The sequence below is a fragment of the Belonocnema kinseyi genome, chromosome 9 (assembly GCF_010883055.1).
Source record: "Belonocnema kinseyi isolate 2016_QV_RU_SX_M_011 chromosome 9, B_treatae_v1, whole genome shotgun sequence".
Classification (NCBI taxonomy): Eukaryota; Metazoa; Arthropoda; class Insecta; order Hymenoptera; family Cynipidae; genus Belonocnema; species Belonocnema kinseyi.
Window position 1 is genome coordinate 35446080 of NC_046665.1, and position 26854 is coordinate 35472933.

General features: G+C 29.7%; 1 protein-coding gene across 2 annotated transcripts; it reads left to right on the forward strand.

The window, feature by feature from the left end:
* Positions 1 to 8463: 8463 nt before the first annotated feature.
* LOC117179633 (casein kinase II subunit beta) lies at positions 8464 to 22089 on the forward strand. 2 transcript variants are annotated; one of them, XM_033371635.1, is made up of 5 exons: positions 8464 to 8533; positions 8974 to 9049; positions 10526 to 10628; positions 11183 to 11564; positions 20855 to 22089. In XM_033371635.1, the coding sequence occupies exons 1-5, from the start codon at positions 8475 to 8477 to the stop codon at positions 20961 to 20963; spliced, it is 729 nt and encodes a 242-aa protein (XP_033227526.1). In that variant the 5' UTR covers positions 8464 to 8474; the 3' UTR covers positions 20964 to 22089. The 2 variants fall into 2 exon arrangements, with proteins under 2 accessions (XP_033227526.1, XP_033227527.1); XM_033371636.1 differs by lacking the exon at positions 8464 to 8533 and adding an exon at positions 8540 to 8666.
* Positions 22090 to 26854: the final 4765 nt, after the last annotated feature.

Here is a 26854-nt window from a genome sequence, read left to right on the forward strand (position 1 = left end):
TTGAATTCTCATCTTCAAGTGGACGTTTTAATGTCAACCCTATACTTCATAATTTAAATTATTTGACTGTTTCGCGCGTAAACTCAGTTCCGCTCGTTACAGGGCAGAAAATGTGATGCCCTATATATATAATTCCCCACTCCGACGCCCCGTACCGCATCTACGTTTAAAATATCTTTGGTAGAGGAAATTCTCCGGTAACGATATTTTGAAAAATTTTAAGACTTAATTTGATTTGCTTATTGTTTTTGCGTTTATTTGATATAATATTCTTAAATATTCGTCACTTTATATAACTTGTGGGAAAACTTTAACGTTTAAAAGTGTTCCATAACCTCTACGGTGGAACTTGGTTTTGTTTAAAAATGTATGTGCACATTATTTTGTGCAAAAATATTGTTCCTCTTAATTGTTCAGACTTTGCAGATTAAGTAGACAACAATAATGTATATGTTTGTTATATTAAAAAGTCTATGAAAAACATTTCTTGAACATAATGTTTCGAAGGGTATCTAACCTAATCTGTTGAATTGCTCTAGGCATTTTGCAGTTTCACACCATCATGAAGAATACAAAAAGTATTATTATTATCATCAAAGATATTAGTTCCTAGATACGGCATGGGTCAGTGGTGGGGACGGCCGATATATATATCTAACTACATTTTCGACTATATCGAGGTGCTGCCCTCTTCAACTTTTCACCGTTTCTATGGTAACCGCGTCCTCCTAGCACGTCAGCAGGCGTGGTGGGGCCCGGGCGCACACAGAAAGTTGTTGAATTCCAAACCGAACATGATTTTCTGTTTCTCGCGTTCGCCTTCGTCATCACTATAGCAATCTTTGCTATAATTGAGTCGGTTGGCTGGCTCTGTACGGCCTGTACGCTAAAAATGTTATGAACACTGATTTACCTAATTATATTCAAATTAAAGAGAGCAGAAAAATATTCTATTTATTATTATTTTAAACTTTCGAGACAATAAATAATGTAACAAAATTCTTTTCGTACTTTAGAATTTTAGTTAAGTTTCTAAAATTATTTTTAAAAACTAAACTTCAAATTTAAATGAAATTAAGATAAATTAAAAAATTAAATAAAATTCATTTAAATTCCAAATCAAATCAAATTTAGTTGAATTTAAAATTGAAATAAAATTTAGCTAAATTCAACATTTAAATGAAATTTAGGTGAATTTAAGAATTAAGTAAAGTTTAGTTAAATTAATTTCTCTTCTGGTTTCTTTTCAAAGAGAAATTTTCTAGATACTAAGTAAATAAGTTTTAAAACAATTCTATTCGTACTTTAAGATTTATTGTAGTGAAATTTAAAAATTATTTTGTAAAACTAAATTTAAAGATTAAATACAATTTAGATCATTTCAAAAAGTGAATACAAGTTAGTTAAATTCAAAATTTAAGTAAAATTTAGTTGAATTTAAGTAAATTGCAGTTAAAATTGTAGATGTCGAATGGTGTTAAATGGTGTTAAATTTAATTACAATTTAGTTCAATAAAAATGAAACTATCGTTAAATTTTAAATTTGATTGAATTGAATACAGATATATGTGGGTTGTTTCTTGGCTTCAACAATGGAGAGCATTCAAATAAGCTGGAGAAATTTTAGAAAATTCCCTTATTTTTATAATAATTAGTTAAATTCAGCAAAAAACTCAGGAAAGTAATGAGGACTCATAGTTCTAAAGTTTTTGGTTTGAAAATTTTCAGAAGTCAACAATGTCAAAATATAAAAGGAAGCGTTTAAACTTCAGCATAACTATTTTGCAAGGATATATTTTACTATCCCACAATTTTATGTCAAATTAGAAGTATGTTAGCATACTTACATAATTATTCTATTCAAAATTATTCAGTTTCGAAAATTGAATTATAACTTTAAAGCCTTTGAAATTAAAAGGTTTTAAATGAGAGAAAATTTAAATGAAAACAATTAAAAATTACAGTGTAATTATTTTCTGCTAGAAGCGTAAGAATAAAGTAATAATTATTGAAAGAAACTAGTTTATAAATTTAAAATTTCAGTATTTGTAAAATTTCGAATATTCTTCAAGTATGACCTGTCAATTCAAATTATTTAATTTTAAACGTTTTAAATGAAATCACTTATGATTCGGCAATACATTTTTTTCAGCTTTAGGATATAAATAAGTTAAAGCTGCAATAAGCAGATTATTCGATGTCAAACCTCGTGAAAAATTGGAATTAATGTAAAGCCTTTGAAATCTAAAACTTTTTAGAAGGAGAGGAATTTTAAATTGAAAGGTTTTAATATATTTTTAATTTAAAGCATTCAAATTGAGTAATTTGATAAACAGAAATTTGAAGAATTGTATTATTTGAAATTTTTCATAGAGTTGATAAATTAAAAATACAAGCATTCATATTTTTTAAATTTTGAATATGCCTCAAGTATAATCTGATAAATTTAAATTATTTAATTTTGAAAGTTTTGAATTGAAAATTGAAATCCATAAATCTAAATGTTTGTATTTGGGCATTATCAGATTTTGGAGGCCATTAATTTAAGCCTAATCAAATTAGAAGGCTTACAGTTGGCAATTTTACGATATTAAACCTTTATATTCAAAACCAAATTAAATTTCAATGTTAAAATTTGTAATTGTTTAGGATTTGATTCTTAAATCCAGAATTTGTTCAATGCTTTACATTTTTATTTTACACTTTCAAACCTTTTTGTTTAATTTGAGTCATCGAGAAAAAAATATTACATTTTAGTAGACACGACTTTTTTTTACGTAAAAAAATTAATTTAGGAAATATCCCGCGCGCCAAGGTGAACAATCCGTCGAGAGGGAAAAATGGGTAAGCCAAATCTGCTGTTGCGTGAAGAAACTCACTATCTTCGTTTTGATGTGAGTCTTCTTTACGTATACGTTGCAACGCGAAAATGACCTTTACCTCAAACTTTAGAGAGTAACTTTTTTCTCCAAGATGGCAGAAATAATCACGGCTTATCACATTGAAAAAAATTATTTGATAACAAAATTTCGTCACTTATTTAGTAAGAAAAAAATCTTGATTGGAATATATTGATTTTTGAAGAACAAAAAGCTTTAAGAATTATAACGCTAGGCGTAAATAATTTTAACATATCATCCTTTTTAATTTAATAAACTCAATATTAAAATGGAAGTTTTAATATTGTCAGAAATAAATATTCACTTTAACTTCAAGTACCTAGATGACAGTTTTTACTTGTCATGTTCATTGTAATTTTTACATTATGTCTAATTGTCTACTGTGTTATGAATTGCAGTTAGAAGAATGTTGTGAATAATACAATAGAGCGGAATTAAACTTCGGTTTTCAATCAAGATCTTTGAAAAGGAGTATACAATTTTTGAAAAAATAAGTCTGACATAAAAGTGCCAGATCATGTATTTTTTGGTTTGATTCATAATTTTATTCAAATATGAGATTCCTTCCTAATTTCTTTTTAAATATGAAAGAAATAAACATTGTTAATATCTTTTTCAAATAAAAAAGTGAGGTTTTTTGCATGATTGTTGTTATTTTTCTTAAAAAAGACCTTTTTTGTTAATGAGGTAATTAATTTATAATGCATAAACCTTTAAAATTTTATAAAAGAAACTGAAAGTTAATCAAATATTTAAATTATTAGAAAATAAATTTATTGACGAACAAATTTAAAAAGCAAGTTTTTTATTAAAGGAAAGAATTTAAAATAATTATTTTAGCAAAATCAAAAAATTTTAATGGAATTAAATATGCAAACAGTTAAACAAGTAAATGCAAACAAAAGCTTAATCGACCAGCTGCAAAGTATAGTTTTCTATACATGACCGTTGGAGAACATTTTAAAGTTTCAGCTTAGTTTTCTCAATAAATACAAAATACAGAAATAAAGGAAATAATTAAAGGAAACTAAATAAAAAACTAAGGAAACTTATATATTTATTAAAAATAAAATAAAAACAGCGTCAAATTCTTTTTAAAAATATAGACTATTGAAGTACATAATAGTTCCGTGAATTTGTAGCATTGGTTTATATTCTTTTTCATGGTTGCGGTTTAAAAAATGTAATTATCTCATATATTAAAATAACAAAAAGACGAAAATTATGGCAATTTTTATGTCAATTTTGTAGTATTAAATGATAATACAAAAAAATTAAGCAAACTTACATTTTTTCTTAAAGTTAGATTTATGGATCAGGGAAAAGGACATTTTGTAAGATTGAGTTACTTCTTATTTCAATTTGAAAAAATGGTTCATATTTATAACATGGCCTTAGCTAAACTGCAGAAATAAGCCGTAATTTCCTTTGACTTTCGAAAATGCTTCTTACACTTTACAGCTGTTAAAAAACTCATATACCACTTAATTCACTAATATTTAAAAATGCAACATTTCAGAAGACATTTGGCTAGGTCTATGAGGAAATTTAGGAAAAAAAATTTTTTATAAGTTTTTATAAGGAAATTTCTTTTCAGAATTTTTATTTCTTCAACCAGAAAAAAATAGTAAGGACATATAGTATTTAACCACAATTCTGCTTGATTTAACCAGACAGCTTTTTTAGTTTATTTAAATTTAAATAAAACTTAACTGTATCTTCAAATTCACTTTTCTACTAATTTCCAAAATAATTATAACTTAAATAAAAAATAAACTTTTTAATTCAAATTTGTTATTACTAGTTTATACGAACATCTTTGCTACATTTTAGGCATAAGTTAAAGTTAATTTTAAAGTTAAGTTTTATTAAAATTTAAATAAACTAAAAAAGCTGTCTGCTTAAATCAACCAGAATTCTGGTTGAATATGTCCTTACTAATTTTTTCTGGTTAAAAAAATAAAAATTCTGAAAAAAATTTCCTTATAAAAACTTATAAAACAAGCGATTAAGCTTTAGTTTGCATTTACTTGTTTAACTGTTTGCGTATTTAATTCTATTAAAAATGTTTGATTTTGCTAAAATAATTATTTTAAATTCTTTCCTTTAATAAAAAACTTGGTTTTTAAAATTTGTTCGTAAATCAATTTATTTTCTAATAATTTAAATATTTGATCAACTTTCAGTTTCTTTTACAAAATTTTAAAGGCTTATGCATTATAAATTAATTACCTCATTAACAAAAAAGGGTTTTTAAAGAAAAATAATAACAATCATGCAACAAACCCCACTTTTTTATTTGAAAAAGATATTAACAATGTTTATTTCTTGCGCAATTAAGAAGAAATTAGGAAGGAATTTCATATTTGAATAAAATTAGGAATCGAACCAAAAAATACATGATCTGGCACTTTTATGTCAGACTTATTTTTTCAAAAATTGTACAATTCTTTTTAAAGATTTTGATTGAAAACCGAAGTTTAATTCCGCTCTATTGTATTATTCACAACTTTCTTCTAACTGCAATTCATAACACAGTAGACAATTTGACATAAAGTAAAAATTACAATGAACATGACAAGTCAAAACTGTTTTCTAGGTACTTGAAGTTAAAGTGAATATTTATTTCTGACAATATTAAAACTTTCATTACAATATTGAGTTTATTAAATTAAAGAGGAAGATATATTAAAATTATTTACGCCTAGCGTTATAATGCTTAAAGCTTCTTGTTCTTCAAAAATCAATATATTCCAATCAAGATTTTTTTCTTACTTCTTAAATCTTGTAAATAAGAACAAATGTTTTCATGTAATAAATAAGTGACGAAATTTTGTTATCAAATAATTTTTTTTAATGTGATAAGCCGTGATTATTTCTGCCGTCTTGGAGAATAAAATTACTCTCTAAAGTTTGACGTAAGGGTCATTTTCGCGTTGCAACGTACACGTAAAGAAGACTCACGTCAAAACGAAGATAGTGAGTTTCTTCACGCAAACAGCAGATTTGGCTTAACCCATTTTTCCCTCTCAACGGATTGTTCACCTTGGCGCACGGGGTATTTCCTAAATTAATTTGTTTACGTAAAAAAAGTCATGTCTACTAAAATGTAATGTTTTTTTCTCGATGACTCAAATTAAAAAAAAAAAGGTTTGAAAGTGTAAAATTAAAAATGTAAAGCATTGAAAAAATTCTGAATTTAAGAATCAAATCCTAAACAATTACAAATTTTAACATTGAAATTTAATTTGGTGTTGAATATAAAGGTTTAATATCGTAAACTTGACAACTGTAAGCCTTCTAACTTGATTAGGCTTAAATTAATGGCCTCCAAAATTTGATAATACTTAATTACAAACATTTAGAATTCTGCATTTCAATTTTCAATTCAAAACTTTCAAAATTAAGTAATTTAAATTTATCACAGTATACTTGAGGCATATTCAAAATTTAAAAAATATTAATGCTTGTATTTTTAATTTATCAAATCTATGAAAAAATTTCATATAATACAATTCTTGAAATTTCTGTTTATAAAATTACTCAATTTGAATGTCTTAAATTGAAAACATATTGAAACCTTTAAATTTAAAATTCCTCTCCTTATAAAAAGTTTTCGATTTCAAAGGCTTTACATTAACTCCAATTTTTCACAAGGTTTGACATCGAATAATCTGCTTATTGCAGCTTTAAATTATTTATATCCTAAAGCTGAAAAAAATGTATTGTCGAATCATAAGTGACTTCGTTTAAAACGTTTAAAATTAAATAATTTGAATTGACAGGTTATACTCGTAGAATATTCGAAATTTTACAAATACTGAAATTTTAAATTTATAAACTAGTTTCTTTTAATAATTATTATTTTATTCTTACGCTTCTAAAAGAAAATAATTACACTGTAATTTTTAATTGTTTTCATTTCAATTTTCTCTCATTTAAAACCTTTTAATTTCAAAGGCTTTGAAGTTATAATCCAATTTTCGAAACTGAGTAATTTTGAATGGAATAATTATTTAATTGCTAACATACATATCCATGCAAAATAGTTATGCTGAAGTTTAAACGCTTCCTTTTATATTTTGACATTGTTGACTTCTGAAAAGTTTCAAACCAAAAACTTTAGAACTATGAGTCCTAATTACTTTCCTGAGTTTTTTTTTTTTGCTGAATTTAAGTAATTATTATAAAAATAAGGGAATTTTCTAAAATTTCTCCAGCTTATTTGAATGCTCTCCATTGTTGAAGCCACGAAACAACCCACATATATCTGTATTCAATTCAATCAAATTTAAAATTTAACGATAGTTTCATTTTTATTGAACTAAATTGTACTTAAATTTAACACCATTCGACATCTACAATTTTAACTGCAATTTACTTAAATTCAACTAAATTTTACTTAAATTTTGAATTTAACTAACTTGTATTCACTTTTTGAAATGATCTAAATTGTATTTAATCTTTAAATTTAGTTTTACAAAATAATTTTTAAATTTCACTACAATAAATCTTAAAGTACGAATAGAATTGTTTTAAAACTTATTTACTTAGTATCTAGAAAATTTCTTTTTGAAAAGAAACCAGACGAGAAATTAATTTAACTAAACTTTATATAATTCTTAAATTCAACTAAATTTCATTTAAATGTTGAATTTAGCTAAATTTTATTTAAATATTAAATTCAACTAAATTTTATTTAATTTGGAATTTAAATAAATTTTATTTAATTTTTTAATTTATCTTAATTTCATTTAAATTTTAAGTTTAGTTTTTAAAACTAATTTTAGAAATTTAACTAAAATTCTAAAGTACGAAAAGAATTTGTTTACATTTATTTATTGTCTCGAAAATTTAAAACAATAATAAATAGAATATTTTTCTGCTCTCTTTAATTTGAATATAATTAGGTAAATCAGTGTTCATAACATTTTTAGCGTACAGGCCGTACAGAGCCAGTCAACCGACTCAACTATAGCAAAGATTGCTATAGTGATGCCGAAGGCGAACGCGAGAACGAGAAACAGAAAATCACGTTCGGTTTGGAATTCAACAACTTTCGGTGTGCGCCCCGGCCCCACCTCGCCCGCTGACGTGCTAGGAGGACGCAATTGCCATAAAAACGGTGAAAAGTTGGAGAGGGCAGCACCTCGATATAGTCGAAAATGTAGTTAGATATATATATATCGGCCGTCCCCACCACTTCTTAATAAGAAGTGGCACATTTTATTATTCCAAATATTTTGGAAATATATTGGCTAACACGAAATTTTCTTCAATAATAGATAAGGGTAAGATAAGAGGGTGGTTTCAGGAAACCATTTTGAGTAGGTATATAAGATAAATAAAAATTCAATACTATTGTTTGCAAAAAAACTGTTTTTTTGAAAGACGTATGTTGAAATTCGCATTTTAACATATAGATAGCGCCGCAATGTGAGCGGTAACGAAAGAAACGAAAGAAACGTTACCGGCACTGACGGTGATTTTCCTACTGAAATTACGGAGAATATTACCGCGACCTGACTCTACTTTTGGGTGAGAGTTGCCGCTTGGTGGCGTAGTTGCTTGTCGATGACAGTGACATCTACCCCCTTTGGGCGAGCAAGCGTGGCTAATCAAGGCACCAAAAGGTAAGCCGTAAGGGCTGTTTATTTTTGGGTTTTTCGTGGGCCGCGTGGTCCTTCGCAGGTATTTTTCGAGTAATGCGCTCCCTGATCGTGTCGGACTCATCCTGGTGTTCAAGAAGCACTTAATGGAGCAACAGTGAGTACTGTGAGACTCCCGATACAGCCGTGGACAGGCTAAAAGATCGGGCATCTTGCCACTTGCCCAGTAAAGCCAAAACTCCATTGTCCCTCCCGGGGCTTATTTCGCGCTTTTATCCGTTTCCTTTCTGCCCAACTCGCCAAGACCTTGTTCAAAACTCGAGGACGCCGATCGGGCACGTGTGTATACGGAAAAACGCGCTTTACTCGCTCGTACCACGCTGTACCACTGCGCAGCTTCACCTGCAGCAGCTTCCCCGCGGAATTTATAATCTCAGGATTCCTTAATCTCTTCTGTCCCGCAGAAAGATGAGCAGTTCGGAGGAGGTGTCATGGATTTCCTGGTTCTGCGGCCTCAGGGGCAACGAATTCTTCTGCGAGGTACATACGTCATCTTATTGGCTTATTCGATAGTCAGTTGCCTTCGTAAGCCTATTTAGTCTGTTACGTTCTCCAATAGTCGCTTTTTCTGAACTCCAACTCCGATCAAAAACTTCATCCATTTCCCCCAAATTTCAGGTTATTTTTTCTTGTATTTGATACGCTTAAAAGTTTTCAGGAAATTGCAAGGAAAATTACATTTCTGTTTCTTTCGATCTTTAGAGTTTGATGAAAAGTTTTGGACATACATGTAGAATTCTGATGACTAGTGTACTTTCTCCATCGTAATTTGAGCAGAGTTAAATATTATTTAAATAGTCATTTTTTACTTTTAACCGGATTTTAGGCTTGTTATTTCTTGATATTTTCAAAATATGTTCTTGCTTGTTTATTTAGAGATTTTGAATTTGAGTGTCTTACGGCTTTTAGAATCTCAGGCCGAAAATTGTATTCAGGCTTTCAAATGTATAAGGTTTTGTTTTCTCAACACCTAATTTAAATTGTCATACATTGTGTTTTTAAATAGTGAAAGTTTTAAAAAATTTTGAACAAAAGGGGCCTAATGCTGTTTTTAGAATCTTAAAAGTCTGCATGCTTTTTGAGCTTTCATATAAACAAAATTTTATTTCCTGGACAGAAATAAAATTCATTATGAAATGTTATTTCAGCTTCAAATAAATAAAGTATAAATGTTATGCTTTAAAATAAGTCGAATTTATCATTAAACATTTTTTTAAATTGTATTGGTCCAAATTTTACAGAATTCAACTTCCTTCATCTCTAAGTTTGTGTTTTATTTTTCCCAAAAATGATTTCCTGTTGATTAAAATTTAAATATTTACAATCGCTATGAAAAACAGTGCACTTAAATTTTAAATACACCTATACTTTAAATTTGATGGTTTTTAATACTTAGATTCGTTCCCCTTTATATTTTCGACACTGAAATAGTAATCATTTGAAATTAGAATTATTTTAATTTCTGTTTTAAAGATATCAATTATTAATTCCCAATTAACCAATCTTATTTCATTTTTTTTTTAAATTTAATTGTCATCTACATCATACTATTTATTGTTCCAAAAAAATTACTTCTTAAAATTCTTAGAAGGCTCTGAATGTGATAGATTTCAATCCAGCGTCACAAAGTAACTTGATTCTTATTTTGTAATTTTACCCTACTAGAAACGCTTTCATGTTTCGATATCTGTAAAGAGAGCTAGCTATATTCTTATATAGGGTTTAAAGGTGAAAGCACTTAATTTATCCAATTTCATGTTTAGTGGATTAATTTTTCCTCTAATGAATTTTAGGGAAATTCAACATCATGAATTATTTTGCTTGCATTTAAAAGTGCAGGTTGAATAATGAAGAAATATCATTTGCATCGAGTTTTCTGGAGCAATTGTTTCTGCTTCTTCAGTTTTTTAAAAAGTAATTAGTAAAATTTCATGGCTTGTTTTATTTGATTTGTAGGTCGATGAAGATTACATCCAGGACAAGTTCAACTTGACCGGTCTAAATGAGCAAGTACCACATTATCGTCAGGCTCTGGACATGATTTTAGATTTAGAGCCAGGTGAGTAAATATTCTTATGTATTTAATTGAATTTGTTATTTTAGTAGCGTAAATAGGAGAAAAAAGTATGTAGTGCAAAATTGAGGGAATCCACAATGGAAAATATTTGCCTAGTATAAGTGAATAATAATATGTAAATGAATAAGCCATACTTTTATACGCTTGATTTCGACTAATTTGAACAAAAGTATTTAAACATAATGTTATCTAGAATCAAGAGAAACGCCTATTTGTAAAGCGAATTTTGGAAGTTAAAACTAGGAGCTTCTTTAATGAGCTCGAAAGTGCTTGTATTTGAGCAGTTTTTGAATCATTTTTCTTTCCGTTGCGACATAAGTTATTGTATGAATTAACATTAACACTAGTAACATAAGTCACTTGATTCAATTTGTTTATTTCTCAACTAGAATTGTAAAAAGTTGAAAGCATAAGAATATTATTGTGATAAATGCGGTAATTAAGATTAATAACAGTCAATCAATCAATTTAATTGACATCCTTCTGACTAGTTTTCTTCAGGTTCATATAACTAAAGTAAATATTTTGAACATTAGACGATGACTTAGACGACAACCCAAATCAGTCGGATCTCATCGAACAGGCCGCCGAGATGCTCTACGGTTTGATACATGCTCGTTACATTCTCACCAATCGAGGAATAGCCCAGATGATAGAAAAATATCAAGCTGGCGACTTCGGTCACTGTCCGAGAGTCTACTGTGAATCGCAGCCCATGCTTCCCCTGGGTTTGAGTGACGTGCCTGGAGAAGCAATGGTGAAGAGTTACTGTCCCAAATGCATGGATGTATATACGCCAAAAAGTTCCCGACATCACCACACTGACGGTGCTTACTTCGGAACTGGGTTCCCACACATGCTTTTTATGGTTCATCCTGAGTATCGACCAAAGCGGGCAGCAAATCAATTTGTGCCGAGGTGAGCTTTAAATGAATTCTAGTAACAGAGTCTAATTACTTGGAAAAAATTAACAGAATAACAAGAAAGACAGTATTAAGTCCCCGTTTTTACTCAATTCGCCCCTGCCCCCTAGATTTGAATAAATTTCATATATATTTAACATTGAGAATTGTGAATCTGTGCCCTATTTTTTAGACAAACTTTTAATTTGATCCTCAAGAATCATAAACCAAAATTTATTAAACTAAAAAGCAAGATGCAAGCTGCTTGGAATTCCGTGAAACACAGTCATGCTTTTGCGCGATAACTGAAGTTTCGGAACCCTGCTTCTAAAGCATCGGTCTCGATGTTTCAGGCATTAGGTCACGTCTCTTTGCTCTTTCAGTGCTCGAATTCTATGCTTCTAGATAATCGAATCCGAGACTTTAAAGCATGGATCCGAACATGATTTTATTTTGCAAAGTTGGAGACTTAAAGTCGCAAACAACGAGAAATAAAATTATGCATGCGGTGATTTTTTTTCACTGCCGCGGCCATGAAAGAAAAATTATGGCGTTCGAGAAATCATATCTTGTATTATGTGTCCTTATCTCAAGCAAAAATGGTAGCTCTAAACTCACGCGCTTCTGTGAACTCAGATCTCGCGATTTCTCTGCGTGTGAAATTAGAATATTTTTAAAATGCTTTTCTCAAGACAAAAAAAACCAAGAAAAGTCGTAAACATTAGTTGTTAGTGTAGAACTGCACACTGCAGGTAGTAGAAACAAAAATTTTCAAATGGAAAATAATATATAAAAAGAGTAGTGCACTAGGAGTCCACAAACGTATAATATTAACTTAAAGTTGATTGTTATGTATATATGGAGTTACGGGTATAGGATAGGGTGTATAGAGTAATATAGCCGGATAAATTATCTGCATTTTAAGCCTAGAACAAGGCCTCTATACTTCGTTCAACAAGAGAACAAAATTAAGGTGACGACTAAACCGGAATAAAAATTCCTTCCAAATTTTAGAAAAAGAGATTACTTCAAATATTTTTTAGAGTAGAAGTAGTATTTTGAAGAGAAAATTTTTTTGAATTATATTGATTTTTACATTTTTCGTTGGGAATTTACCTTTTTTTTCAACCACTAACATATAAAGGTAAACTTTTTCATTAAAAATTAATTTTATTGAAAGATTCGTATATTTAAAAATTCATCTTTTAAAAAAAATGTGACTACTTTTTTGAAAATAAATTTTTCAATGAGAAATTTAACTATTCCAGAAGAAAATTCAACTATTTTTAAAATTTTTAACGTGAAATTCAACTATTCTATTTTTGGTTGTAACTTTATCCTTTTTGGATGAAAATTCAACTATCGGGTTGAAAATATTTTTAATTTAAATCTCAAAGTATTTATTTTTTTTGTTGAAAATTCATGTAATTTGTGGATAGTTCATTTTTTTGTAGAAAATTCATTTTATTGGTTTAAAATTCACCTTTCGCGTATTTTTTTAAAACCCGACTTTTTTGGTGGAAATTCGATTTTTTTAAATATAAAAAAAAAAATTCTTGTGGAATTTAATCGTATTGATTGAAAAATTCTCTCTTTGGTGGAAAATTCAAGTATTCTAATTAAATATTCATCATTTTTGTTAAAAATTCATCTTTCAGGTTAGAAATAAATTTCCACGGATGAAAAATAAACTCTTTTGTTGACAGTTATTTTTTTGTATGGGAGATTCATCATTTTAATTAAATATTCATTTCGTTGATTTAAAAAATTAGCTATTTTATTGACAATTTGTTTCTTTTTTGTTTGAAACTAATTTTTTCCGTAAACTGAAAATGAAAATACTATTCCGGTTTAATATTCCATAATTTTAGTTAAAAAAATAATTTTTTTTGTCAAACATTCAATTATTGACTAAAACTTTAATTTTTCAATTTTTGTTTAAAAACTTATATTTTTTATTCGAAAATTCGTCTTTTTGGGTTGAACATTGATTTTTTAAACTTAAAACTTAATATTTAAGTGTTGGTTCACAAGTTACCTGTTTTAGTAAAAATTATTTATTATTTTTCTTACTAAAAATGTAACTTTCGTTTTCTGTTTAAACATTTTCATTTAAGTTATCGTTTTGTTTGAAAATTTATTTATTTTTTCAATGTTTTTCTCTGCTGTGTTAAAGGATTTTTTGAATGAACGTCATGATTTTAAAAAGTGCGTGTTTAGCGGCGAATATGAATATGTTACTCATAGTTAACCAGGAAATAACCGGGTATTCTGGAAATTCTAAAAAGACGAAATTTCGTTTTTTGCGCACCCTAACAAAGGTTATGAAAAGTTTCAGAAAGCATTTAGGTGAGTCTATTTGAAAGAAAATTGTGTCTCCCTCTAACAGGGTTTGGCTGTACTCGTAAGGAAGTAATTTGTCGACGTTTTCCCTAAAAAAAAAACATGCGTGGCCCATTTCGTTCTCTCGCTGTAAGTAGTATAGGTTGATAAACGAGTCGCCGGGGCTTTTTTTTAATTTGGATCTTGGAATACCCTCTTTTCGTGAAAAACAAATTTTAAGCTTGGCTAGTGCCATAAATGCACATGTTATATTTTTTCTTCGAATATGAAATGTACCCACTTTCGTTAGCTCTACGCTAGAACCGGTCATAAGGGCCCTTTTCATGCGGACGCCCACAATGGGTGAGTTTTACATATTAGCAAACCCATCTTAGTATTTTAAGGATACAAAACCCGGAAATAGTAGGTTATCCAAATAGTTTTTTTTTATTTTTCAAATTATTTCTTTCTGGCTCAATTAGATAAACATTTGAACAATTCAGGGTTTATGTAGGTATTGAAAAAAATGCAGACTAACAAGGAATCAAATAGTATCTACTGATAAAAATACATTAAAACACAATTTCATAATATGAACATCTTTGAAAAAGAATTGTTTGTCTATTTTTTTAAGTTTTGATATTCTTGACATTTTTTAAATATATATCAATCATCGGTAGAAAGTAGGTATACGAAAGATTTTTCAAAGCTTGATACAAAAATCGTTTAAATCCAAAATGACTATATAATATAAAGAAAAATGGTTAATAAAATGTGCTACTGTTAACTGAACGGAAGTTTTGTACAATTTATATGGTTTTCATGTAAAATTTGACATGCAAAGTTAATAATTTTAAATGAAATCCCTTTTTCTGGAAAAAATCCCGTTTTGCCTAAAATTGAACTACTGATTGGGATTGTTTCGAAATATATTTGATTTCTAGTAAAAATGACGATTGCAAGTTATTGAATCTTTCAGGAAAATAGTTTTTCCTTTTTTAGAAAATTGTAAGTATCGAAATGTAAAAGTCCGTTTAAAACTGGAGATACACGTTTTTGACGATTCAGCCATATGCAGGTGACTGATAGGGTGAAATTAATACAGGAGCTCGAATTTTCGTGATTTTCACAGACACACCGATACTTAATTATTCGTAACTTCTACTTAAGTTATCCAATTTAAATTTTGAATGGGAGTTTTGGAAACGGTTTTTCTTCAGCTTTACGACAAAAATAATGATCTTTCCGTAGAAAAATGATTTCATCTGCATTTTTTAAATTTCACACTCCTTTTTTACTTTCTACTACAAGAGAGACAGCATTTTTTCCCCAAAAAATTCTGCAAGAGAAAGCTTGTTTTAATCTCATAAAAATGATCTATTGCCCGACTCCACTTGAAATCAGACAGGGTTCTACACTGGAAATCGCAGAATCTCTCGTGGACGAAATATATTGTTTTTTAGATGAAATTAGGTGACACGTATTTTTCCGATTTGCGAAAAAAATTGTCTAAAAAGTTATGCGTATTTTGAATTTTGTGCTTTGATTAAAAAAAATCGAAAAAGTTCGATGAAAAATATCTTGTTCTTTTGCGACATCTTTCGTAGTTTACAAAAAAATCGAAAAGTTTCAGTTTTAGGGGGAAAAAATTCTCCCAGTCTCAAAAAACGGTTTAGCCCAGCATGATGCTGAGAAGATGCCTTTCTTCTATAAGTAAAAATATTTGGAAGAATAAAAAAGGTGGGGTTTTCCAGAAAAATTTTTTTTCGTGTTTTCAAAATTTGAACCAAAAAAAAAAAAAAGGTTTTCTTGGAAACTCAACCTTTTTTTCTTCTGAACTATTTTGAAAAATGTTTTCTTAAAAGCAGCTGCCATTTTGTCCATTTGTAACTTTTTTTTTAGTTTTCGGATGGTATTTGAAGGAACACGATGAACGACTAAATCGTCTAAACATTTGAAAAAATTAATATAAGCAATAAAATTTGCACATTCGTTGCAAATCAACAAATAAGTATCTGCAGACACGTAACCAATCATTATTTTTGGAGCATTTCGAGCGATTTCTAGCGGAGAAAAAAGAAACCTTAAACGTCCATGAAGTCGAGATCACGTGACTAAGTTCGTTGATGAAGTTTTTATGTAAAATGATTTTCAGTTTTTTGGTCCTAAAAATATAAGATAAATTTCAAATTGGAAACATATCAACACCAGCAATCTGTTAAAATTTACTCTTCAGAGTTCTCCAACCAACTTCCATCATTCTTGACGTCTAATTTTTGACGTTGAAGCGATCAGCTGATAACTATTGTTGACAGAGAACCGAGCGGCGGGGCTCAGCGTCGAACTCGCCGTATCTTTCTCCCACGGGCGAAAATTTATCTTTATTGATTTTGTTATTAACTTTGAATCATTTCACAGTAGTACAAAAACTCTAGAAGAATATTTTACCATTAGAAAATTTTAATTATTTTTTGAAGATGCACATTTCTCAAGGTGAGACTTGGACGGTTTTTCGAGTACCACATTGTAAGATGTTCCACGAATTGTTTTAATCGAGGCATCTACTTTATCGACGTCAAACGTTTATTTCCTATTCCTATATTATTTTACTAGAAAACTTTCTTCGTAATTATAAGCATTTTGATATATGCAAACGTTCCTTAGTGCTTTCTGAATAACTTTCTAAATCCTGAACACGATATCTCAATTCGCGTGGACTCAGTGAGGACGAAAAAAAAATGAAAATCATTCTACACAAAAATTTCTTGAACAAACTTAGTCACATAATCTCGACTTAATGGACGCTCAAGGTTGCTTTTTTTCTCCGATAGAAATCCCTAAAAATCCTCCAAAAATAATAATAGGTTACGTGTGTGCAGATACTTATTTGTTGATTGGCAACGAATGTGCAAATTTTATTGCTTATATTAATTTTTGTAAATGTTCAGAAGATTTAGTCCAAAATGTGTGTCAGTGCTCAATATACGCGAATCAAAAAATCTAAAATGCTTCAATCCAAAAATGATCTGCAAAGTGCTGCAACTCAAATGGTAATATCCTATTTTATCAATTTACAAATAAACTTTCTTTTAAATTCTCAACATATTGATGTATGCAAACCTTCTTTAGCGCTTTTGATTTAATCTGTCAAATTTTTAACACGCTATCTTAATCCGTGTAGACACAGTGAGCACCAAACAAAAAAAGAAAATAATTTTTCATATTTACTTTCTCTCGAATAATTTTTTTTCAAAATAATCACTCAAACTAAATATAAAAACGGAATTTATTGTCTCATGTCCTAAATTCCATACTTTGAGAGCGATATATCATTCTCTTTGGACATGGTGAACACAAAAAAAATGTTCATAACCGGGGACTGGTTTGGTCACATGGTAACCGAAGAGCATGCCCTTGACTCAATTATTGATGTGAGAGGCGAGGGAATTAACTAAATGCATCATGAAATCTGAAATAAAATTTTTGTAATTTAATTTAAATGAGAGCCAAGTGGACTCACTAAAAAGCACTTAGAAGTTTACAATAAATTTAATTTTCAATTTAATAAAACTCTGAAATGAATATTTTATAACAAAATAATAGAAATGATAGAAAATATCCCCAATGGACACGTTGGCGCCTCTAGGATGCCTAGATACGCGGCAACTCTGCGCAAAGTCGGTGTGCGTGGTAAATACACAAAAATTCGAGACCCTGTATTACGACAACCAATCTTACTGAGGTCCCCCTTTGTGGAATTAAAGGAGCTCCACTATCATTTTCAATTTAGTGGACTTTCAAGAAGGTCTGGGAAAACAATTTTTTAGGAGGGTACAATTGGGAATGTTTGTCCTTTATGGAAATGTTAGTTGGGCCCTTTTTTTGACTCGCGGATTCAAATTACACAGGCACACAAAAGAATAAAAGTATGACGTGGTTCTGATTATTAGAGCGTCAATCCAAGTTTTGATGACAAAGTGATGCACTGAAAAAAATTTATATATTTTTCTTATATCAAAAAATTTGAAAAAGCTTTTTCAAAAATTTGCCTCGACCAATCTATGAAGAATTTAATTACATGTGATTCATAAAAAATTAAAATGGGATGAAAATTGTGGCCTGTAGACTGATTTATCCAGGAACCTCTTTTTATCTCAAGTTAGGCCCTTTTTTTGACTCGCGGATTCAAATTACACAGGCACACAAAAAAAAAGTATGACGTGCGGTGAAATAGATCACCATCCTGAATCCATATTCAGATTTGATCCTTCAAAGTTCCTCACGAATTCTTTTCTGTCTCTATTCTTTTTAAATAATCAAAGTAAAATTTCCCATTAAAATTGATATGGCTGATGCAGCCATGCACAACGAAGTATTCATCGTGAGGTAAAGTGTAAGGTCGTTACAATAAATATTGCGCACACTACGTTATCATTTGTTTAATTTTTCCCAATTAATGGAAACATGCACGACGAGATAACTACAAAAATATGGAATGTTGTCTTCAGTGGCAGGCAGACCAAGGAGAGACGAAGCCTGTCTCACCTCGTAGAGGGTTGAGTAAGAAGTCCCATTGGTACAGCTACCGGAATAAATATATATTAGGTGCACTGGTCCCACGCTATCTCCACTTATTAGCTCTGTCGTACAAACTAAAAAGATACGTAAGTCCAATTTCACTTGGACTGGGAAAATCGAGAAAAACTGTTTGTCCAAAGAATTCTAATATCGAATACAATTTTGAATAATTAAGACACATTATTTGGGTAAAAATAATGTGCTTTTTCATAGGTTTCAATGCAACATTCATTTTTTAAACAATTTCTATTAGAAAATGGACGATGTCTTTGTTGAAGAGCTCGAGGGCAGTCTCAAAATACAAAAAAAAACGTATGTAAAGGATACTGGTTATTCAGTGGCTGTTCTGAACTTACACGAACGATCGTCGCCAGTGTATAGCCGAATTTAGCCGGAACTTATTTCCCGTGGATTTCTGATCAGTGTCGGAGCTAATTCACAATTCTAAAACATACGTAAGGAAAAGTGATTCTTTTCGTTGTTAATTCGCTCCGTACTCGATCACTTTTACAACGTAAAAAACACAAAATTCTTTAGGTTCTTTTTCATGTGTATGCTAATGACGTATTTCCTTCCATGTACAACTTTTAGGACACGCAAAGTGCTTTGCATATCCTTTTCTGTTGTATTTTTCAACTTTTTCGACTTTCCTCATTTATAAAAAATCGATTTTTGCAATAAATATTAATAACTAATAATTTTTATTAACACAGTTAGGTGCAGCTTTTTCTTACGAATCCAACGATACCAAAAACTCATTTTTCATAAAAATGTCACTTAAGTATCATCTTAGTTTGGCCGGCAGAGCTGATGACGTGCGCAATCGATCATACGATCGAATGATTTCATGAATCATCCCATCATTCCACCTGCTTGTCCACTTTTGAGTTAGATGCGTATCAATATGCATACTTACCCATAGATTTATGATTTAATTCTAATTATGAAAGTAGAACGATCCGTCTCCACGCCCCCCTAAACTAATAGAGCTTCTATCTTTGAAAAGGTCTAAGCGTTTAAAAAAAATCATTTAGCAAAATTGTAATTTTAATGGAAAAACAAAAAAAAATATTAAAAACTTTTTTCAATTTTACGAAATTGATAATCATCAATGCCCTTCCCCCCTAAACAAATGGATACAAATGAAATTTAATTCATTCTTTTATACAGTAACTGTAAACTTATTATATTTATAGATATTTTTTATTGCATTTTTTTAATTTATTGCTCTTTTGCAATATTTTTTAATACTTAGTTCGTACCATATTACAAACCTTCTAAAATTTATTTAAAATCTGGGAACCGTGAAGGAAATTTTAATCAATCTCCGTATCTCCATTCTCCATATGCACGACGTTCTGACGAGAGTTGATCCAAAAGCGAAAACGAAATTTACAGTACTTTTTCTTATACAGTTTAGCCATAAACTTACGCTTTATGACATTTGAAAAATTGTCTCATGGTTCCAAATATTTCCCTAAACATTCTGCGTAACTTTTTGGACATTTTCCGCATCCATTATTATGCGTATTCTTTTTGCATCTTCTTCTAATAGTTTAGTTTGAATCGATTTATTTATATATTTTAATACAATAATATTATCTTCAAAATTGATTTTATTTTTAATCTTTTCAATTATTTCACTCCAATAATAAATTCTTTGTTAAGTCTAGGAACAATCAGAAAAACGTAAGAATCTTCCCAGTCGCCCATTTTGAATTTTACATAAATTTGATGTTTTAATTTTATGGCTCTTCATACAGTTGCTACAATAATTGTTGTCCCTACAATTAGTAAAAGTACGCATTGTTTAAAAATATTAGAATTAGTCTCATAAAAGGTCTCAGAAGTGCAAGTTACTTCTCTACCTATTTATTAACGCATTTGTTTCTACGTCCTCGAGACTTCAAATCATTATCGGACATTTATCTAATTCTTTATCTACCTTATTATCATCATCTAAAATGAATTGTTTACTTTTAAAGTCATCACAATCAAAACTGTTCGATTTAATATCTACATTTAATTACATTTATTTTATTTGGTTGTATTGTGTTTAATTTTGAAAGTTTGAAATTGTACAATTTTTTATTTTGAAATAGTGCCCAATTTGAAGTCTTATTAAAATTAAACTTCTTATGATTAGATGCCGTCCGATTTCTTCCAATTTGTAAGGTTCAATATTGCAGTTTAGTAGTGAATTCTTCAAATAATGAATCGATCTTTGGAACTTTGGATTTTTTAATTTTAACATTTTTTCTAGCACTTAGTGGTCACTCTGTATATTTTTTAACAGAATCTAGAATTTGCAACACTATTTTACGCCAGTAAAAATAAATAAATTTATAAAATAAAGCTTTGTTTTTGATTTATAAATTATATGACACGATTATATCTTCTTCACAGGTTATACGGCTTCAAAATTCATCCGATAGCTTATCAGGTTCAACAGCAGTCGGCATCGACGTTCAAAGCTCCTCTGCGGGCACTCAATTACAACAATGGAAAGCGCTAAGAGCCTCGGACTAGAAAACTTCTTCATACGACTTGTAATGCAAATCTTAATTTCGTCCCTACGTCTTAAATGAAATATTATTTTTTATATGTCTTACGTATTCTCGAGGCGCTGAAACGGAAGCCATCTCTATAATCTTGGAGTATTCTATTTTATTTTGGGACTCTATTTCTCTCTTATTCTCACTCTTAACTTTCTCTGTCTCTTTATCTTTATCTTATGAAGTAATGTGAAACAGAGAGTAGCGATATGAAATTCATAGTCTTAAGTGCGCTCTGCTGATTTTCACGTTGGTATCTGAAACAAATCCCTTGTGACTGGGAACTTGTTAATACACAAGACACGGAACATTGTCCAATGGCGAAAGGCTAAAATAACGTAGTGATACCTCAAATACGAGAATGAAGATAAATCGATGAGTAGAATGCATCTGTCTGTACGAGTCCCATGCGTCGTCGCAACTATGGTTGCTGCCAAGTAGTTCCTAAGCTCGAGCGCTTTCGCAACGAAAGTTTTTTCGGGGATAGAGGAGCGTAGGTAGCATCAAGTCCAGATCAATTTTCGAGGTCGAGAGCTGGTGTATAAAAAAAAAACTGTTAAGCATAATTTAATTTAATCGATTAAATATGAATGTGAATTGCGACAGAAGTGAATTGTTGTGTAGTTTCCTAGACTCGGAGCCTGGTTTCACGCAATGAGGAGGCATTAATTATAAATTTAATAACTTAGTGGTAAAGTTTGTACTTTATTGCCACGCATATTCTACTAATTCTTTTTTTTTTTTTTTTTTTTTTTTTTTTTTGAATGACAATTTTTATGCGTTCATACTCCAATCCCAAGCCACGGCGCCGCGCAGTCGAAACTAAGTTGTGATCTTAGTCTAGATTGAGGCTAATCAAAGCAAACTAGGAAGAGAAGAAGTGGGATTCACGATTTTTGTAGAACAATTCACGAGACTAGATGAACATGTGGTACAAAGTAAACACTTCTTTTTGAATTGGCTTTATTATTATAAATATGAAAGTTGTTTTTTCTTTGACCAAACGCCTTTTTTTAGCGATTCGAATTAATGATTTAATTCGACTATGTATTATACATTGATACGATCTATAATTAAAACATATGATGACTTATTTTAGACTCGTTCTTTTCTTTTCACACTTCCAGTAATTTGTCCTTTGCAATATTAATAATAGTTCAGTGCAAGTCTAAAAAATAACGTGTTTAAGGTTTTATCTAATATAATTTTAAAGGTTTATAAAGAAAACTTGTAAATATATGTAAAAAAATATAACTAGTAAATTATAAATAACCCATCTTACACTAATAAAAAAATTAAATGGCCGATTCCATTTCAAATCATTCAAAAGGTGCCAGAACAAATTTGCGTTTAAAAACATAATTCTACAATAAAAGTAAAGGGATGTGTATTTCATAGTTTCGCCGAAAAAAAATTTATCTTGGGAATTACGAGCTATTGAAGAACTTCCAAATGTCGAAAATTCGCCGACGTTTTTTTAATGGTGTATTTTTTTACTGATTGCATATATTTTGATATCTATTTTTTTATATGATGGGAAAATCCATCATCTATGTAGAAATTCTTCGGTGAGAGTTAAAACATTTTTCCCCGTCCAATGGTAGCCGCTGTACCGAAAGTTTCATATTTTCTTGGGGCGTGAAAAGTTTGAACAGTGTTATTTTTTATTAATTCTTTTGTTTATGAACATTTTTAAGTATATGTGTTTCAAAGTATCGTAACAGGGTGGCCACTATTTTTAAAATTTTCAACTTCCGACTTTATTTCATTTATCTCGGTGAATTTAAATACTCGTGATTTCTCACAGCTTAGAAAACAATTAAATTTCTTCGCGAAACCCACAGTTTTTTCACATATATTATCTATCGAGGAAGTCGATATAAGCATCAGCAAACCTTTTTGTAAGAAATCGATTGACTTTGAATCATATAATAACTAGGATAAGGACATTTTTTGTCTATAATAAAGGAAAATATAGACATAAGTACTACACACTAGGTCTCTGGATTTCTATTTGCTAATATAAAAATATGCAAATGTAAAAATCCATTATTAAACCATTTTTTTATATGAGGTTATAAATATTAATACAATAATAAAGACGCGCTAAAAATTAAACAATTTGAATTGGAGAACCACGAATCTAGTATGATTTTGGATAAAAATTTCGAAAATAGGACTATGCCAAAACGTAAAAAATTGAATATTTTAAGAGTCAAACATTGGAAATTGGTTCATTTAAAATTCAAAGGAATTGAAACTGTATTCTTTATAACTAAAAACTTTTGAATTTGAATTATTTAAAATTCAGAGCGATTACAATTTTAATAAATAAAATTTTAACAAAATAAATATTGAAAACTAAATTAAATCTTTCAAAATCGAAGCTTCTGAAATTCTAGAATTTTTAATTTTTATTACTTAAAAAATTATAATTGAACATTAAAACTAATCCAACAAATTTTTCTAATATGAAAAAAATGCATTTCGTTATTTTTAAGTTGCTCATAATACTCAACTTAAATATGAACATTAGTTCAATTTTTTCTTCGGTCTTACGATCAAGTTTGAAATAAAAAGACAAGGAAATCCGAGTCAATAATTTAATCAAAATATAAAAATTCTTCTACACCACGCAACGTTTCGACGTAATCTGTCGGTCATCCTCAGGCAATACCTTATATCCGATTTTTTCACATGAAAAAATTGTAGTTCGATGAATAAAAGTGAGTATTGCCTGAGGATGACCGACAGATTAGGTCGAAACGTCGCGAGGTGTAGAAGAATTTTTATATTTTAATTAAATTATTGACTCGGATTTCCTTGTCTTTTTATTTCAAACTTGATCGTAAGACCGCAGAAAAAAATTGAACTAATGTTCATATTTAAGTTACTATTTGGATCAATCGGAAAAAGAAATTTGCTTCTTAATGAGAAGTTTGTTTTAATTTTGATTACTCATAATACGTTCCAAAATTCGACCAATTCAACTTCAATTGAAAAGTTAAAACCTATGAAAGGGAAAAATTAAATATTTAGCACTCTAAAATTGTGACCATTTAAAATTATCGAAATTATCCGTTTACTGCTGTATCAATTTAAGATAGTTTCATTTTCATCGTTTTTTATTTAAAACTCATTTTTTAATTTCAAATATTCTTTTAAAGTTATTATTTATTCTAGAAATTTTCGAATTAAATATATTTTTAAATTTGAAATGATTTATATTTATTTGAATTTCTAACTACAAATCGGACAATTTTAAGATCTTAATTGAATATTAAAAATTAAAATAAAGAATACAAAACAATATTGCGTTTATGTAAAATTTTGAAATACTTAATAGCGAAATGATCCTAAAGTTTGGAATATTCTAATTTGTGCGTACATATTGTAAAATAAAAAATTCGAAACCTCCAAAAATTAATTTAAGAAAAAACTTCAGTTTCAAGATCTCGTCGATTAAACTGTTTTAGAATTGTATATTCCAAACTATAATTTCTAATTCAAATTATAAAAAATTTCAAGGTGAAAAATTTATGAATAATAAGTATCATATCATTTACACTACAGTCGGAAATTGTAGGTACGATCAGCTAAATACTATCAAAAATCATTGTTGATTTTGAAACGTGATTACTCTTTCAAAAATTGAGCTAGAAACTTACTGTTTAACCGTTGAAAAGCTTTTAAAATTACGTGTCAAATGCGCCCTAATACGTAAAGAATTTCTGGATCTTTGCACCTCGATTTCAACTTGTGGCATGACTTAGGAAAGTTGCAGCAAAAATCTCAGATTCATAGTATTTAGTCTTTGAAGTCTTATTTTTAATTTAAACAAAATTTTCACGGGTTCTCTCGAAATAAGACTAAAAATATCTGCACAAAACAGCCTGTTTACAAATCACTGTACACTGTGCGATGTGTACAATATCGGACTTGGTACTTGTAAAATATACATATAAATTGATAAACGTAAAATCAATTTCTATGGAAATTACAAAAAAATTAAAATAAACTATAATTTACTGAAAAATAAGTGCTCTTTTTACAGATCATGTACCTTTTGCAGATAGGAAATTTCTAAATTTTAATTTTAAGCGCACACTTCACATTTACCGGTTTTTAAAAAAGTTTACGCGAAAATGTTGATTTTTTGAGAAAAAAGTTTATATAAATAAGTAATTTATTAAAAATGTAGTGCACATTGTCAACAATTTCCCCTAAAAAAGAAAAGCGTTAGAAGCTGGATTTTTTGGTGAAATCCGTTTAATCTGGTAAAAATGGTAAATTATTTATTTTCTGTATATCTGTTAGATATAATAATTTAATCAATTATTTAAGTCCATTTAACAATTTCTAAGCTTTTTATATTGAAAAATTTATTATTATAGATTTTAAAATTATGATTTCAATATTATGTAATAGAAACCCAAAGACACGTGAATTTCTTGCTACTTTTAAATATTTTACATTACTTTATTTTGAGTATAAAAAATTAAAATTGCATTTAATATTTTATTTAACAATATTAAAGTAACAAAAACTAAACATTCATTGTTTTATTTCATAATTCTCGATTTTAGCGTGAAGTTTCGAATAGTTAGTAGATCCGACCTACTGGCCTGGGATCGCTAGTAGATACAGGTAGTGATCCCAAATCTGAAACGAGACGTGATCCCATGCTATCACAGGTCTATGTCCGTGTGAATATAGTAGGAGACTTCTGAATTTGAAAACTCGAAGGTGCACGATTGCCGGTCGGAACACTTCGGCGGTTCTATTTATATTTCTAATCTGCTTTGAAATAAAATGAAGAGATTGGGATTTTAATATTTCCAGATTTCGATGCTGGCGATTCTCATGATTTGAATACATCGCGCGCCTCTTTATACGCGTATATTTTGAGGTTACGTTATTTAAAGTATAAAATATATTATTATTATTACACCATTAAGCCATTTCCCTTTCGGGGTAGGCGTGACTCCCTCGGCAGGGGAAAGGAGTAGTGTGTGGAAGGGATAGAGATTTTTCAGATTGATCCAGAATTCTCGTGCTATTTAAGTAAATAACACGTTCGTTCCGCAACACTGCTCCGACCCAGGTTGCTGATCAATCTCTCTAGCAATCACCCCAAGCGAAGAACCTAAAAAAAGTCGTTATGTAAGGTTCCCCACTTGGGTCCATTAATATCCAAGGTCTTTTTTCAGGCGTCATTCACTCTACTGACACTCTTTTTATTAACTATTTGCCGCCATACTTTCCTGTCCTGGCATACTTCTCTAGCTTCTTTTATGTCCATGCATTTTTTCATGCAGGCTCTCGTGTTTCTGTGACTTCTTATGTTTCTTCTAAGTAGGGTCTCAATCACACATTCTAACCATTCTTTCCGCGGTCTACCTCCGGGCACGTTGCCATTTACTTTACCTTGATGCACTTGTTTCGTTAGTCGTTCATTTGGCATTCTCTCAACATGTCCGAACCATCTTAACCGATTTCTTTCCCATGTGTCTACTAGCGTCTCTTCTGCACCACATTCTTTTAGAATTATCTCGTTACTTACTTTGTCCATTAGGGTTTTCCCGCTTATTATGCGCTTGAATCTCATGTCAATTGCGTTAATTTTACACTTATCTTTTTCTTGATAAGTGCATGTCTCGCTACCGTATAGTACAGTCGGTACAAATATATAATTATGTATTGCCATTTTAGCTTTATTTGATATATTTTTACTTCTGATAAGGGGACTTGCTCTACCAATAACCTTCTTACCTCCATTTATTCGTCTATCTAATTCCTCATCTATCTTCCCGTCCCTAGTAAATAAGCTACCAAGGTATACGAACTTATC